The sequence below is a fragment of the Trachurus trachurus genome, assembly GCF_905171665.1.
Source record: "Trachurus trachurus genome assembly, chromosome: 4".
In the NCBI taxonomy this organism is placed as follows: Eukaryota; Metazoa; Chordata; class Actinopteri; order Carangiformes; family Carangidae; genus Trachurus; species Trachurus trachurus.
Genome location: NC_139898.1, coordinates 25,265,792 through 25,282,409, shown reverse-complemented (window position 1 = coordinate 25,282,409; position 16,618 = coordinate 25,265,792). Strand labels below are relative to the sequence as shown.

Sequence of the window (16,618 nt, the reverse complement as noted above, 5' to 3'; positions counted from 1 at the left end):
TGAATAATGAGTGTGATATATATATATATATATATATATATATATATATATATATATATATATATATATATATATATATATATATATATATATATATATATATAACGATATCCACTGCTCCATGGATTGCGTTTTTGCTGGCTTTGTTGAACAAATGCATGGCTGGGGGGGAGGGAGGAGGGTTAGCAAAATGGCGGAAAAGCGACCGGACTTGCATAGTTCCCCTTCAACATTATAGTTCTGAATGACACTTTACTTTTTGCAGAGGTTAAGAGAGCTATTTCTAAGTTTTGGTATGTTACACATAGCATCACATCCTGAGGAAGACCTCTGCATCGAAACGTCGGTTTTGTTTGAACCTTTATATTAAAAAACCCAGTTTGACATCGTAGCTATAAGAGTGCGAATTTACCTTCTTTTAGTCAGTTTTGCTTCCGTTGTCAGCACTTCACCAACACTGGTGTGCGCTCCCTCCCTGTGTCTACATTGCTATATTAGCAGTAACAGCTGCTAACTTTACAAGAACATGGAGGAAACTTCATCCATTGCATGTACTAGAAATGTTATAATATGCCCTCTGAGCAGCGCTAGCCTACCTCTTTAGGACAGCCTGGATGCTACAGTGACTCTGTATCAGAAAACGACAAGATAGTCCATTGGAGCTAGGTGAACTCCAGGACAGGAAAAAACGAGATTGAGATAGAAAGTAAAACAAGAGGGTGACTTTACTACCAATAAAGACAGGCCTCGGCGAGTGAAAGAATTAAGTGTGCGATGCTCTACCTGTTTCTTCCCGACTACTACATAAACAGTGGTTAATCCTAACATTCTTAACAGCAATAAACAATAGCTCCTTTGCACCTAAAACTGATTTCACTGGTAAAAAAAAAAAAAAAAAAGGTCTGGTCTGTGTGCTGTCCATCTGCTGAACAATTCAAATGTTTGTTTTTGTCATCTTTTGGTTTGGTTTGCGATTTTTTTTTCTTTCTACAATGCTGCCCAGCCCTGCCCAGAGGAGGAAGCTTGCAAGGTGTCCTGGGAAGTTTGAGTACTTTTCTGACACTTGTGTGTAACAGCCAGTGTGCGTCTGTATACGTTTCAGTGTTTGATTATGGGTCAGGGGAGGCCACAAGCCCACGGTGGCCCAGCCAGCCTAAGGCCTCTCAGGTTTCTGAGTCGAGCATTCCTCCCTGGCTGCTCCATAGCTGTGAAAACCGCAAAGCAGCTCCAACAACAAACACTCGAGGCACTGGGGGAAAGACAGCTAACCTGTGGCTAATCAACAACAGGGGTTTTCTCCCTCGTCAGAATCGTGTCCCAGCTTTTCAGAATCGCTGGCTTAAAAGAGTCAAAGTATTTCTCCATCCGAGTGCCTATTGCTCCTCCCATTTTCCCCTCTTTTGTTAGTGTAGTGTTTTGAGAACACATGATTCCTGCTAAGTAGTGGCAGCTCTGTTTGTGTGTGCTTGTTCGTGTTTATTTGACAGTTCCACATCTTGGACCTGTTGTTTTTCCACTAAGAAGGGTGTGGAACAGTAGGCTGTCTAGGCTTGGTTTTGCACTTTGCAAATAACTAAGCAGTGAAATATGTAGCTGTGTGTGTGTGTGTGTGTGTGTGTGTGTGTGTGTGTGTGTACTTTTGTGTAATAATAACATTATAAAACTGTTTGTATAGCACTCTACTGGCACATAGTCTATAAAAGGAAAGCAGTATGCACAAAAACAGCCATAACAAGGACTTCTGACTCCACTCAGTCAATCAGGAATAAAAGATGTAGGAATGCTAACTTATTTCCAGCTTCTTCTTTTTTTTGACTAATTCCTGCAGCAGAGCAGACTGTAGCCTACGTCATGTTAGACATAATTTAATTTCTAGAATATTTCATACATACAAATGTGGATGAAAGGTCTAATTACCCAGAAGAGGGTGTTGTGAAGAGATATGAACAACCAGTTGTGTCTTTCCCTGCCTGACTTTGTGTCAGTGTTTGTGTATGTTTCCCTTATTTAGAGCTCCAGTTTTCATTTGTCAATTACTTGATCAAAAGAAAAGTGATCATATATTTAAAAAAACAACCATTTAAGTCAGCTTTCAAGCACAATTTGCGAAGATGAAATGTAATTTCATCTTCGCAGATTCACTTCTGACTTTATAATAATGGAAATATATTGTGACTGCTCACATCTAAGGATGAACATTTTCTATTGAGAGATGATGAAGCAGGTAGGATCCAGCAGGTTAATTGGTTGAAGTATTCCCTTGTCGCAGCCCTGCTTTTAATACAAAGCCAAGAAACTATTTAGAAAATGAGGTAACCGGACTAACTCACGTTCCTCTGATCAGTGTTGTGCCTGAACGCGTTCAATGAATGATCGTTAATGAACTCGTTCATATTTTGGGCGAACGTGAACTGAGCGTACTGTATTTCCGCTTGATTAACGTTATTGTGAACACGTTTTTGAATGGAGGTCTCTCACGGTATGACTCTGTTCAAGAGTGTGCCAGATTTCCATAGAGCCTTCCAGGTGAAAACCCAGCAAAAACACACCGTAAACATGCCTCAATATGTAGCAGAAACAACACCCAATCTGGCAACAGCAGCCACCACAGTGTCGCACGCGTTGAAGCAACAATGGGGAAATGCCAGTATTCTGAGGGCTGTCCCCTCAATGCTAATGTAAACCATGGTTGGATAAGGATTCAAAATTGGATACGAAGATGAAATCTGACACATAGCCTAGTTTCAGTGTTACAGCTGATAAAATAATTGCTGTCTGTGGTTTTATGTGGGCTGTGGCAATAATTTTGAAAAAGAATAGCTCGCAGCAACGTATTGAAAAGAAAAGAACTATGAACTAGTTAATTTTTGGAACCGAGAACTTTTTAATTATGAACTATGAACTAGTTCATTTTAAAATTTGTAAACTGAACTTTGAACTAGTTCATGTAGAAAGTGAACTTTCCCGAACACTGCCTCTGATGTTCAAGAAACCAGAGTATCTTGAGAGATCTGCTCGTGTGGCTGTTGGACGGCGTGAAACTGAAGCTTTACTTTGTTTTGTAAGCTTTTGTAGAAATCCATTTAAAGGGTATAGGAATGTGTACTTATGGGGCAGGCAATAGTGGTCTGAAGTGAATCAGCTCCCGGGTGAGTTGGACGTGGTGCATTCTGGGTAATTGGTGTCCTCTGGAATGTGTCTCACAAAAGGTGCGGACAGGCAGCAGGAAACGGTTGTAGCGTGGAACCAGGCAATTTAAGGCTTTGTGAGCGGTGGGGCAGCTTACAGTGAACCACCTGCCTACCTGCTGCCTCAACACAAACATTAGTTTTACTGTGTTTGTAGCTGCCACATAGTGCTGCTGCCTGTGTTTTGGGAAGTGTGTGTGTGTGTTTTCTCTTATGTGTGTTAGAGAAAGAATATTTAGCTGATGGACCCCCAGAGACCATCTGAACAAATGCCTGTGTGTGTGTCTGAGCAGGTCCATATTCAAGCTGCTCTTAAAATCTTTTTTTTTTTTTTTTTTTTTTGCTGCTCTCCGAGCGCTGAGGTCACACCAGGACTCATTTTCTCCATGCCTTAATGTACTGCTTCTCTGCCTCTTATTCACTTAACAATATAAATCAAGGACTATTAAAATGCTTCAGTCTGGAAGCTGAATGGGGGAAATTTACCATCACCTCGTGGTTCAGGCTCATGAAAACCATCATTTTGGGTTATGGCTGATCTCCAGATGTTAGACAGGTGACGCATTTTCCTCCCCAGCCTAGAAACTGATGGAAATGACAGGGCCATACTGTCTGGGTCTATGGGCGGGTTGTTTGGGAGATAAACAGGTTTATCATTCTCTCAGGAACAGTAATAAAATGTCTCTGCACCTGTCTGCATAGAGAAATTCATCAGAACTGTGAATGTCAACACTACTTAATGCAGCTAGAGCCAAAACGGTAACTAAGTAACAGTAACAGATTCAATGGGAGTTTATTTGATGTTAATTACCTGTATTGACACACCTGTATGTAAGACACCGTCAACACTCACACGACACTGTTAACCTCCAAATACATCACATCACAAAGCAGTAATTTGCTTTGCACCCCATGTTTGTTTGGTTGTGATGTTGTAGATTTTATATGATTGATTGATGACTTGGTGGTTGAACTGTTTCTGCGTTTGACTTGTCGCAGCAGGAGAAGCTCAGGTTTAACTAATGACCTCTGGCGTGTGATTAATGTTTTTGTCACATTTTGACGTGCCAACAAGTCAGCGGGCCAAAGTACACAATGCCAGAGTCCTGACGGAAGAACACCTGCACAGAGCGTAGCTACCATTACTACTTTTATTATTAGAAACACTTATGCATGGCAATATGGCAAATATCTCTCGCTTTGACGACTCATTAACATGTTTTTTAGTCGTCATGTTAATGTCTGGAAATTATTTACACTAAGCGGTGATCCGAGACTCCACTCCAATCCAATAGGTACACAGGGGCCCTCCCTAATGCCCTGGCAACAGCAGTGCACTGTAATGTGAGGGGCAATTAGGTGACACCTTTGCTGTTTGGCCCCAAATATTTGCCCCTCCAGGTGTATGTGTATAATTGGAAGTGGTGGTTGATGCGGTTCTGTGTTCTGGTATTGTGAAATGTGACTTGTGGGTGTTTTTATTGCAAATTTCAGTCTCTAGGTTATGAATAGTTACAGCTCCACAATGAATGATCAAACTGTTGAGTACTGGTTGAGTAATAATAATGCAATAGTATGTAAATGTCCCATTTATTGGCCAATTTTGTGGCTGATATTTCAGCGTGTTAATAACAAAGCTCTCCGCTCAACAACGTCTGAAACAAAAATTGACCTGTTTAAACCAGCAGCACTCATTCTCAGGTGGTGATTTTTCAGTTATTGCATCTACAGATCTCCGTGTTCACTGTCTCTGCTTCGTTCTCTCTCTGTCTCCCCACAGAGGATTTTCAGCTCGTTTGTGTACACCGAGAAGACATCAAACGGAGAGACAGAAGTGCAGCAGGTGAGTAACAAAGGCTTCTACTTCCCCCTGTGTGTGTGTGTGTGTGTGTGTCTGTGTGTGTGTCAGGGTGTACTCTGTCTGGTTGTGCATGTATGCGGTGGCATGGATGGTGTCTGTTTGTGGTTTTGTAGGTTTCAATTCAGCCACAGACAGTGAACACACACGCACACACACTCACACACACTCTTGCCATCAGAGGAAAAATTGGGTTTATTAAAATTCTACGGCTGCTGCCTCATTGGCTTTGAAGTTCTGTTTTTCTACTCATCTGTGGTCTGTCTGTCTCCCTCTATCCCTTCGCTCATAATGTGAGTGCAGAGCCGCAGTTGGACAGAATAAGACAGTTTGAAGGAGAGAAATTGTATCTTTTTTGGAAACAAACATGGCAGCACAGCACCATGAGTCCAGAGATTAGTTGTAAACGACTCTGAATCACAAGTCAGAATTTATGTGTGGCATTCGAGTCCTAGATCGGAAAAACATGCAGGGAATTTCTGGCATCTGGTGTCTAAGTCAATCATGATTGTATGCAGGCATGGCATGGTGTGAGTGTGTCTGTGTATGTGTGTGTGGTTTCACTTTTGTGTCTGGGATATTGGAAGAATGACAGTAAACAACAGACTGGTAAACAGCCACCAGCAAGAACAGGCAGGTTGATGTTTTGTTTGCGTGTCTCCCGTGACCGTGTGCACCAGTTTATCCATCTGTGTCAGTGTATGTATGTGTGTGTGAGAGAGAAACGTATATACTAATACCCTTTCTCACCTTTTGACTGTTTACTATTCCTGAAGCAGCTTAAATTGCCCTTGAAGTGTTGCTGATTCTTGTTCTCTACTGAAAGATAGCTTTCACAGAGCTGGTAGTGTTTACAGGCCACAGAGTGACACTCATCCTGATCATCATAACCTGTTGTGCAAGTCTAAGATAGTCGGCCAACTCTTACAAATAATTCCTTTCTCAGGAACCTCAGCTACAATATTCAGTCGGAGGTTTTCAATAGCGGTCACATGGACTTGGTGTATTTTAATAAGCCCCAGTCCCAGTGCAGCGCTGACTTCATTCATTCTGGATCCGTGCTGGAGGAGTTTAACTATTTTATATCCACAGGCAGCTCATAGACTGCCTATACATTCTGCCCGTAACCCTACTGAGGCGGCTGCCAACTAATTCAGATGACAGCTCTGGCAGAGATGACTTGCTTGTTCTCTCTGGGCAGACGGGGGCTGTGTGTGTCCCTGAGCCAAGGCGAGGCTCAATTAGGAGGAGTATCTGCAGAGGAAGAGAGGGCCGCGACCGAGCGAGGGAGATGAGCCAAGGAGCTACGGAGAGGAGCCACCGGCTTCTCGGATGAGTTTCTCCTCTGGAAATTCATTATTCAGTCAGACACGCAGACATCTCAGCTCTCAGTAATGACTGGAGCCTTCCCTCTCTCTCTCTGTCTGTCTTTGACTCTGTTCCTGACTGTTTTATGAATGCATTCTGCCTGTTGCACTCACTGACGTGTGCTGTCAGAGTGGATCTTGTGAATTAAAACTGCTGCCTGCATGTCAGTTGTTACATTGGTTCATGGTTCACACGCGCACTACAACATTTTTTTGTTTTAACAGGACATTTAAGTGTTTTTATTGTTTCCCCCTGTGTGAAGAACCAAAATCATAAATACATTTTATTATACCAAGCTTTATTTCTCTATGTAATCCATCAAAATGTCATGATTGGACCCTAAGACTTAGTGATTCAGGACATTCCCAACATGATGGGGATTATTAGGATTTAAAATTGACAGATCACATAAGATGATGCAAAAAACAAAACAAAAACTATTGACGGACTTGAAACTAAATGGTAGATAATTCAAAAACCATATCTTGTAGGTGCAGCATTTTGGAGAAACAATGCTTAAAACAGTCTACAGGACAAAGAAAAGCAGTGAGATTAGAAGTGAATCTCTGTATTGCAGCTGTGACTTGGGTAGATTCTTCCTTCATGAAGTGACATTTAAGAAATAGAAGGGAAAGGGCAGAAAGAAATTGTTCTATTCAAGTCAAAAATGAGATTTTGAAATTTTCACCATGTTCCCCCTCCTGATAAGTGTTCGTCAGCTGCAGTTAGTTCTACAGCATACTGAGAAAATCAAGTCGAGATGCTATCCTTCATTGATATTTATGGTGGCACATGGTGGCAACAGGTCTTCATACATGTCAGTTCCCCTTGTTAGAATGTAAACAATGTAAGTTTCATATAAGAGTGGTGTGCATGATGTGCATTGCGTTCATGCTTTGACTGTGGTGCCTCCTCTATTGTAAACTGACAGTGTTTTCCAAACAGACCCGTAGGCAGGAGGCATGTCTATTTGTGGGTTGAACCATTTTTTGTTCTTTTATCAAATCATGTTAAATATTTACATCAGCATCTGTACAGTGAACAAAGCCTACAGTGTAAAAGCTCGACGGACCATTTGAAGCATCATTGGAAGCACCGGTTGAGATGTGCTAATTCAATAACAAAATCAGTTCATCCAAGGGGAAGAAGCAAAACGTGTACAGACCGGTTTCTACCATGTCAGAGCTTCTGAAGTCTGCAGAACAGACCCATGTGTCCATTCTGCACTTGTTTCCTGCATTGACTTCAACCCTAACTGTCCAAAGTAATACTCACAAAAAAAAACTCTGCCAGTGGCTGTGGTTGCAAACCTTTAAACCCCAACCAGCACCAGTTCCACCCGCTCCAGCTCTGTGGCTCAACCAACCCCACTGGGTGCTGAAAACCCTCCAAACTGGTTGGATGGGTCAAGGAGCAGAGCGAGGTGCTCCGTGTGTCGAAGAGTGTGGTTAATCTGAGGACAGGTTGGCGTTGGCTGCGTGGCGGCAGACCGTAACCCAAGCTTTAACTCGCATAGTTTAAAGTTTCTGGTTTCTTTTAAGTCACTGTTAAAAGTTTTGAGTCCTACTTTCTCCCTCTCTGTGACTCTCCCTCCCCCCAGCTATGGAAACACTGCTCGGCTGAACACTGGCCCTTTTTCCTCTTTTTTTAATACAAAGTCCACTGCGGCTAATTGCCATGCTGCCGTGCGTGGACAGTACTGTGTGTGGGGGTGTACAAAGTTTGTGTGTTTTAAGTCCGTGTGTAAAAGTGCATATGTTAGTGTCTCGGTGTGTGTGTGTGTGTGTGTGTGTGTGTGTTCCTTGTGGTGGAGTAGCAGTAATTGTGGGGTGTGCCTCAGGCCTCTGTTAAACCCCTAATAGGAATAGCGGGCGACTGATTAGGTGTACAAGCGGTCAGTGGGTCGCGGTACATTTCCCTGTTCCTGGCTTGAATCACAGCTCTTTTTACAGACACCAGTAATTATGGGATGTGAACAAAGGGGGTCCAGTTACTGTGGAAATAAGCCTTTTTTGGCATTCAACGAGGCTGAGTAGGTAACTTAAAATGGTTTTTGCAAAGTATTCAGGCCACAGCCATGAGAAATCTCCTCCAGTTTTTGTTAATTTTTAATCTGAGAAAGAATTTACATATGTATGAAAACACTTTGAATTCAAATCATGTGCTTCCATTTTATTTAATCATTCATTTGAGTAGCCACCATACCTTTGGAGTTACCCACAAAGAGAATTGTATTTTCAAAGAAAAAGGTGTTGATGCAAAACTGTCACTAAACTGTCACTGCAGAAAAAGGAAATATGACTAGTTTTGTTAATTTTTGAGGTCTTTCTATACAGAATTGTTTTGTTTTTTTGCCTGTAATCTACCAGGTGTTAGGTCAGACGCTATAGTGGTTGACAGGTTAAATAACTAGAATCAAATACTCAGTTCTACTGAGTATGCATCCAGCTGCAGACACTAGGATACATAGCCATTTCTTTCATTTATACTCTGCTTTGAGGATGTGTGTCATACTTGCACAGTAGATCATTGTCTGCCTTGTCTGTGCTGCTAAAGATGAACTGTAGAGGTTAGGGAAGAGGCAGACTTCCTCACACATCCTGCTCTTTAAACTGCCCGTCCATGTTTGTTTTCCAGCCCACGCACTATTCCCTTCCCTGGAGTAGTGACATAACAATTTGAAGGATATGTTCACACCAGAGCCTCACGTAGACCGGCTGATGACAAAATTTAGGAGGGACACACACACACGCACACACTGAAAACTTATTGAAAACTACATAATATACACATGCCAAGAAACTGTCTTGAGACCTAAGAGACCTGTTGTCTTGATAAACAGGGGCAGCATGTTGGATGTGTAATCTGGAACTAGTCCAGTCAGTGTTTTTTTTTCCAGACCCGGGACAAACGCTTGACGTCAGTCCTGGTTAGTGAGAATTAGAAAGTGGCGTCTTACTGGGCTACATGACCAAGAGGAATGATGGTGATTAGTTCTTTAACAGACCTTGAGTAAAACAATGGAAGAACAGCTTAAATACATGTGATGTCTCAGATTGAGTGGAAGTTCCTCACGCTCCTTCCCAACATCCCTTTTAAGGCATTATGGCAAACAAAAAAAAAGCGAGAACAGGGCTCTGTTGTGAAGAGCTGCTGGTGCGCTGGTTATTAATGTCCCCCAGGGGGCTGCTACGGCGCTGGTTATTAGTTTCCCCAAGAGAAGCTGGAGCTGCGTTTTGAAAGAGCTCTGTGAGATGTGTGCTCAACCAGAACCTAGCCCTTCAGAAGAAGAAAGACAAAGCATAATGTATGCATGTTGAGGGGCTTGCATTAAGGGTCCCAGTAAACACAGCTGAATTAGCCATCCAGTCTTTGTTTAGCAGCTCCTTGCTTTCTGGTTTCCAAGCCTCTTGAAGGCGAATCCCACTCTAAAACAACCACTCTACCTCACTAGAGACCTCTAAGAACCTTTTATGTGACATCTCTCCCTTTTTAAAAAAAATAAAATTAAATATGCAAGATGACCACCAAAATAAATGTGCCACACAAGAGAGAAAAAGAATCCAGTGCATTTTTATAAGAGCCGTGCGATGCAACTGGTTTCCACAAATGCTCCAGCTCCCCAACTTTCACATCTGGCTGGCACTGTTTTGTGTTTTTCGGGAGGATTTTCTTATTAAATGATGAAGGGTTTGCTGTGTGGAAGTGGAGAGCAGCTAATGTCCTCCAGCCTCACACATCCATCATACTGCTCTGTTTTTAGCAGTGATGGATTTCACACTTAGTGAAGCCTGAGGTCTTGGCATCTTTGATGTTGTTTAGCATCACTTCTGAATATTAACTTAAGAACTGACTGCGTTCCTTCACATGGACACGTGTCTATGTAACAGTGTCCAGCAGCACCTTTAAACCAGAGTTACTAGATTCATGTTTCTCTCACCATATTCTGCCACAGTGGAAAAACAGCCGCCTTGGTGAAAAATAATGATGTGGGCTGAGGTTTGTAGAGTTAAATCCTGGCAATTCTGCCAATACCAGATGAGAAGTGTTTGAACAGTCTTATTTAAGTATCAGTAGTATCTGTCTCTGCATTTGTGTGTGTGTGTGTGTGTGTGTGTGTGTGTGTGTGTGTGTATGTGCATACTTGTGAGAGTGACGATGTTCCATACAGCCTGGAAAGTAAAAGTTTTCTTAGTCGGTTTTGCAGATGTAAAAGTGTAATCATGGTCTAATTAACATGTCTGTGTTTGTATTCTGCAGTTGGCCAAGAAGATTCGGGAGAAGTTTAATCGCTACCTGGATGTGGTGAACAGGAACAAACAGGTGGTGGAAGCCTCGTACACGGCCCACCTCACCTCTCCGCTCACTGCAATACAGGACTGCTGCTCCATACCGGCATCTATGATGGAGTGAGTAACTTCCTTTAACACACTCACACACTAACACACACACACACACACACACACACACACACACACACACACACACACACACACACTTATTCTTTCTGTGCACAAAAAATCTCTGCAGGAATTTCATTCTCTGTGTGCAAACCCGCCTCCCACTGTTAGCACCTGCACTCAGCTCTCTATACATTGCTTTATTCTCCAGCTACACACGCAAACCCCCGCCTCTCCCTTGTTTAAACATGTTTTGATAATCCTTGGATTAGTTATAACTGTGTTTCAATCCCATCATTCATGGCCTTGAGCAGTGTGGCGTGTCCTCCTGCTTGGCACTGCTTTTAAAATAATTTCAGAACCTATTTGATGATTAGTGGTTTGTGCCAGTTGTTGCTTTGCTGCAGTGTAGATCAACAATAATACGTTTTATGGGACTTGGAGGCCCTGGAACGGCATGAGGCCTGGGTTTTCATAGGTAATGAAGTTTTTGAAAGCCTGGAGATTACAGGGCCGTGTTGGCATCAACGCACACTCACTATATTTTCACAGTTCACATTCCATTCCATAAAATTGCAAAACTTTCAAACCCTTTTGCATCACAAATGCCAATGCTATTAATGATGCAAAATTCAATTTCCAGATGATTACCATTGTACTTGGTGAAGGGGATGCCGTCTGTCTATTCTTTTTTATGAAACTGGGTGTGAGACTTAATGTGTCAGATTTAAATCCTGTGCTGAGAAAATTGCCCCAGTCTGCAGTGTAAACTATAGCTTTTCAGCCAATCACCAACTCCAGCAGGCAAAAACACAGTTCAAAGCTGAGCTCAGAGAAAGAGAGAGAGAGAGGGAGGGAAAGGGGGAGAGAGAGAGAGAGAGAGAGAGAGAGAGAGAGAGAGAGAGAGAGAGAGAGAGAGAGAGAGAGAGAGAGAGAGAGAGAGAGAGAGAGAGAGAGAGAGAGAGAGAGAGAGAGAGAGAGAGAGAGAGAGAGAGAGAGCGAGCTGCTTTCAGTTCTAATCTACAGAGCGGCAGCTGTCTCTACCCCTCATCCCCTCTCTCCATTTCTGTCTATCTCCTTCCCCTTTATCAGCCGATGTAACCAGTCATTGCTCTCTGAAGTTTTTGCACTGCAGACTTCACAGGCTGCAAGGTCACCTGTGCAGAGGGGTGGGAGGGTGGGGGCTGTCTGGCTGAGGGCCACTGGCCACCTGTAGCCAAACCGTGCACACAAGATGCCGCGCATGCTGTGGATTCAACACTTGTTCCCATGCAAACATGCTGTATATTAACGTCTCTATTTATTGCACACAGTCTAAAACCATCAATGCACAGTTTTCAAAGACAGTCAGAGGCAGAAATTGCAGAGAAATGATTATATAAGGGGGTGGGTAGGGAGGATGGAATGATGCAGAGGGAGTCACATGGCTGGTGGTGGTGGGGTTGGACATACCAAACTGAAGCTGCATTTGATAGATCCCCAAACTTCAAAGGCTCTTCCTCAAGGGGGGGAAAAAGCAGAGCTCTCTTGCTTTCATATTTTGGGTTTATGTAGGATCGTGAGATACTTTCAGGAGCTGTATGTAGAATAATTTAGCTCTCCCCTCATGTGCACTCTGCACTGGGGAAGCAGCCTAAGATATCTCTGTTTTCTAAGTTTGTCCAAATGTTGCAATAGTGCCTTACCATTGAAAATAAGTTCTGAAAACTTCCCTAGTGTGTATCTGAGAAAATCTTGTTGTTTATCTTTAAAAGAATACATTTCCAAACTGAAAGAAATAGTTAATCTCTCAAGAAAATAAGACGATTTATTCTCTTGCAGTGAACTGGATGAGGAGAATTGTTAATATCTTGATGGTTGATAATGTTGCTGGAGTCAACAGGTGCTTAGCTTAAATAAGACCCAAAACAGGGGGAATAAGCTAATGCTACCCAAAGATACGATATTCACAAATAAACGTCTTGTTCAGAGCTGGAGCCAGGAGGCACTTTAGGTCTGGATGCTTATAGTCTGGCACTTTACAGCTGATTAATAATCGAGAGAGTCCAGATGGTTACTTACGAACTTTTAAGGTGCTGGCGAATGTAATAACTTTGAAATAATATTGGAAATTTTTGAAGAATAAATATTTCAAATCTTTATGCTAAGCTAGTTGCCTCCTTGCTTTAGCCTTCATCGTGGCTAATGAGAGTGGTGTCAATCCTGTCATCTAACTTTTAGCAAGACAAATGAACAAATTCTCCCAAGTGTTGAACTATTAGTTCTACAACAACAAAAAATATATCATGTGTCAAAAAACCCAGTGCGTTGCAGGCAGCTTGAATCAGGGCGGTAGGCTACTTTATCCCTCTGTAGTCCACTTCAGAGTGCCCTTCATTAGTCTCAGGCATCAGCTGCTTCTGGGGGTCTCAGTTAGGTCAGCCAGTTTAAAGGCGGATCAGGTGATTCACAGGGTGTCCATGTCTGTTAGCCATCAGGCTAGCGGGCTATCATTTCGCCGAGAGGCCACAGAGGGCAGTGCTTAGCGTGCAGTGGTATGCTTTAATCATTGCTCGGTCTCAACAACAGGCCGCCCCTGAAAATAGCAAAAGTATGTAACTCGTGGAGTTGGCGTCCGTGCACGAGTGTCTGTATGTTTGTATTTTTAACATGCAATTTCAAGGTGCTCATTTCAACAGTTCCACTGATATGCAGTTGTAAAAGTGAGAAGTGTGCTTGGGAGCAGGCCAGATGGCATTTGATGGTCTCGTTTCACCGGCGGCTCATGAAGAGATAAGCTGTGAGAGGACTGTGCTAGAAAAATGCTGCTCACATGATCCTGAGCAGTTCTTTTAGGCGGAAAGCTAAACATCTATCTCACAAAAGAACAAGAAGAGAAAGGTAGAGGGAGACAAGATATGACACAAAAAGTATTGGTGAATAGAAATAAAAATTCTGTGGTGATGATGCTGCTGGATAAAAAGTGAAGACACCAAAGTCACCACAATTCACATCAATGTTTGCTCCAAATTTCATGACAATCCAACCAGTTGTTGTGGAGATTTTTCTCAAAACTACCCTCACGTCTGTTTCAGCACCACTTCCATAACAACTTCTGACAGATGCTGATGCATCCTCATGATTTTATTTTCCAATATCATGAGTATGAAATATGTAACTTCTATGTTTTGGAAGAACTTTTTTTCAATTGCTAACTGTTTTGTTTTTAAGTTTCTGACCATGCAGAAACCTATGCACTTCACACCAAACAGTGTAGAAGTTGTTATTACTGATTTTTGTAGCCTATCCAGCTGGTTTTGTTTCAGCAGCCTTTGGAAAACATTACACAATTTCCCATCCATCAAATGCAGGTCTCTCAACTAAAGATACTAAAGTCTGCACATGTTGAGCTGCAAACTTGTCTGTGTTGTGTTCTCACAGTTCAAATCAATATTCCCTTCACATGAACATTGCTCCAACGATCACAGCATTCCTATACTACAGCATGTAGTAATATCATATACGAAGGATGATATTGCACCAAGAACTGCAGTACCTTCGCTCATAAATTAAACATAGAGATTAAACACACCATAGTGCTCATTCCCAGCTCCTGTTTCTGACGAAGAATTCTCACTATCTGAGCTGCAGGCAGATTTACAGTCTAGATCAAGAGTATATGTAGCAGCAGTGAACAGCTACTCCGACTCCGTGCTACAGATCAAGCTGATCTCCTGGTAAAGATATCGTCATCGTCAGCATGATGAAGATTCCTCTGTTTAAATATTGGAGGAGGAGATGGCAACAGGTGTACATGCTGAGCCAGTATCAGAACCTTTCTCTCTCTCTCTTTCCCCTCACATGCTTCTGTTAATGTCACCCTGTTCCTCTTTCACTCCCCTCTTTTTTTTTGTTCCACTCTCCTTGCCTCCCTGAAACTTTTCCCTTCCTTCCATGCTTATACAATCGTTTATTCTTACTCCTATACTCTGATATACTCCCTTATTCTCCCCAGGCTTTCCAGTCCCTTTTTTAAACCATGACTTCCACCTTGGTTGATGTTCAAGGACAGATCAGTGAGAGATCTGGGTCTCCTCTCTCTGGCCCGACTCACCAGTCAAACTTGAATCTGCAGAATCTCAGTAATCATTTAACATCCAGACCAAAAGAAAAACTCTTGAGCATCATGAATAGTCAGAAATGCATTAATCTTTTAAAAACACACACACACAAAAAACATTACTCCATAATAATATTCTGTCTATTGTCCAGAATGTGAGAAATCATATTTACAATTTAAATCACAGTCTATGATCTAAATGCATTATTAGTCAATCAATAGGATTTCTACTACTAATAAAGATGTCTTATGGTGCTTATAAACAGCAGAGCATACATTTGAATATGATTGGGGTATAAAAAATATACAATTTCAAAGTTCCCTAAAGACTGTTCAGGGTAAAAGTACTGTATATTAGAAGTGCACAGCTCTAGTAATGGCAAGAGAGTTGAACCATATCATGTTTGTATACAGTGCAATTCAGTTCAGTGATTTTACAGTGAAAAATAGTCCTTCTGTCTTGACTTGGATTGTATGAATTTAAAATACATTGTTAATATTTTCTCCATTTGAGAGGCTGCAGCATAGATGAAGAAGTTGAAAACACTCATTTTAATATATAAGTCCATGAAAGGCTAGAATCGAGCGTTTGATCCTGCGTTTCCCTTCGTTTGAGCGGACTTCTCGCTTTAAGCCCCAGAAGCCCTCTGAAGAGCAGCTGGACACCAGACAGGCTTCCAAGATCCACTCTGCATATTGATATAACAATGAAATCTGTTTGGATAGAGCCAGGTATATGAGAGGCCTCCTTTAAGCACTCTTCATCCTCCAGCTAGCATGTTGCCGGCGTCACTGCTGCTATTCACCGAGGGATTGCAAACACATTAGAAATGGTATTACTCTTGACGTTGGAGCTCGCACAACAGCAAGCCTCTTCAAGGTAATTGTACTCACTGGGCTTTTTGAATGGCGTGTGATTGCCTCCTTTGTGGATATACATGGTTCCTGCAGCAGGGGTGCAGCTTAATATAATAGATTTTATATAAACAGTGAATGCCTGGTGCTGAACATGACAGGTGCTGCCTTATTTAGAGGTGTCTGCCTATTTTCACTCACTGCAATAAGACACGGGACTCCATGTCTTTTCTCTAGTTTCTGAACCTAAAGATTTGTATTTTCCAAAATTGGAAAAAAAACAGCATTTTTTTTCCTCTAGCAAAAGACCACCTGTGGTTTCTCAGATTGGATACACTGCACGTATTTGTTTTTCTTTTGTGAGCAGAGAAAAATGTCAATTTAAGTCAATATTCAAAGAAAGATGAATACATTTGAGTTTGAATGTTCCTTAAAAGACAGTCACAGGTCTTGCGCTTGCTGTTGAATTGTCTTCAGGACCATTTTTAATTACTCCCCTTCTGGGAAATATGGTAATACAGCAAGCATTCCTACAATACATTATTAATATGCACATTCAACGGAGGAATTATTTAAAGCGTCACACATTGCGTTTCTAACATTCATGGATAAGTAAATAAGACAGTTTTTGTCAATAGAATTATTTTAAATTTTTAAATCGAATCCAGTTTGTATTGGTGCTAGTTGTGTGTGTGGCGAGTCCAGTCTTTTTTTCCAAAGCAAATTTTTCTGCCCTCATTAAGATGCCTGATCAGAATAGAAGCCCTCCCCCCCCCCTCTCTCTCTCTCTCTTTCTCGCTTTCTCTCCCTCCCTCTCTCTTTCTTTCTCATATGTTTTTTGATGTGGAAT

The 16,618-nt window shown here is 41.9% G+C and overlaps 1 protein-coding gene across 1 annotated transcript in view; it reads left to right on the top strand.

Moving 5' to 3' along the window:
- Window positions 1-16,618, top strand: part of cachd1 (cache domain containing 1) — a gene marked incomplete at both ends in the record, with an annotated part of 78,064 nt that overhangs the window by 26,744 nt on the left and 34,702 nt on the right. Inside the window, 2 exons of the mRNA XM_083970500.1 lie at window positions 4,969-5,031; window positions 10,675-10,823. Of these exons, the coding sequence (XP_083826626.1) occupies window positions 4,969-5,031; window positions 10,675-10,823 (212 nt within the window). The remainder of the gene's footprint in view (window positions 1-4,968; window positions 5,032-10,674; window positions 10,824-16,618) is intronic.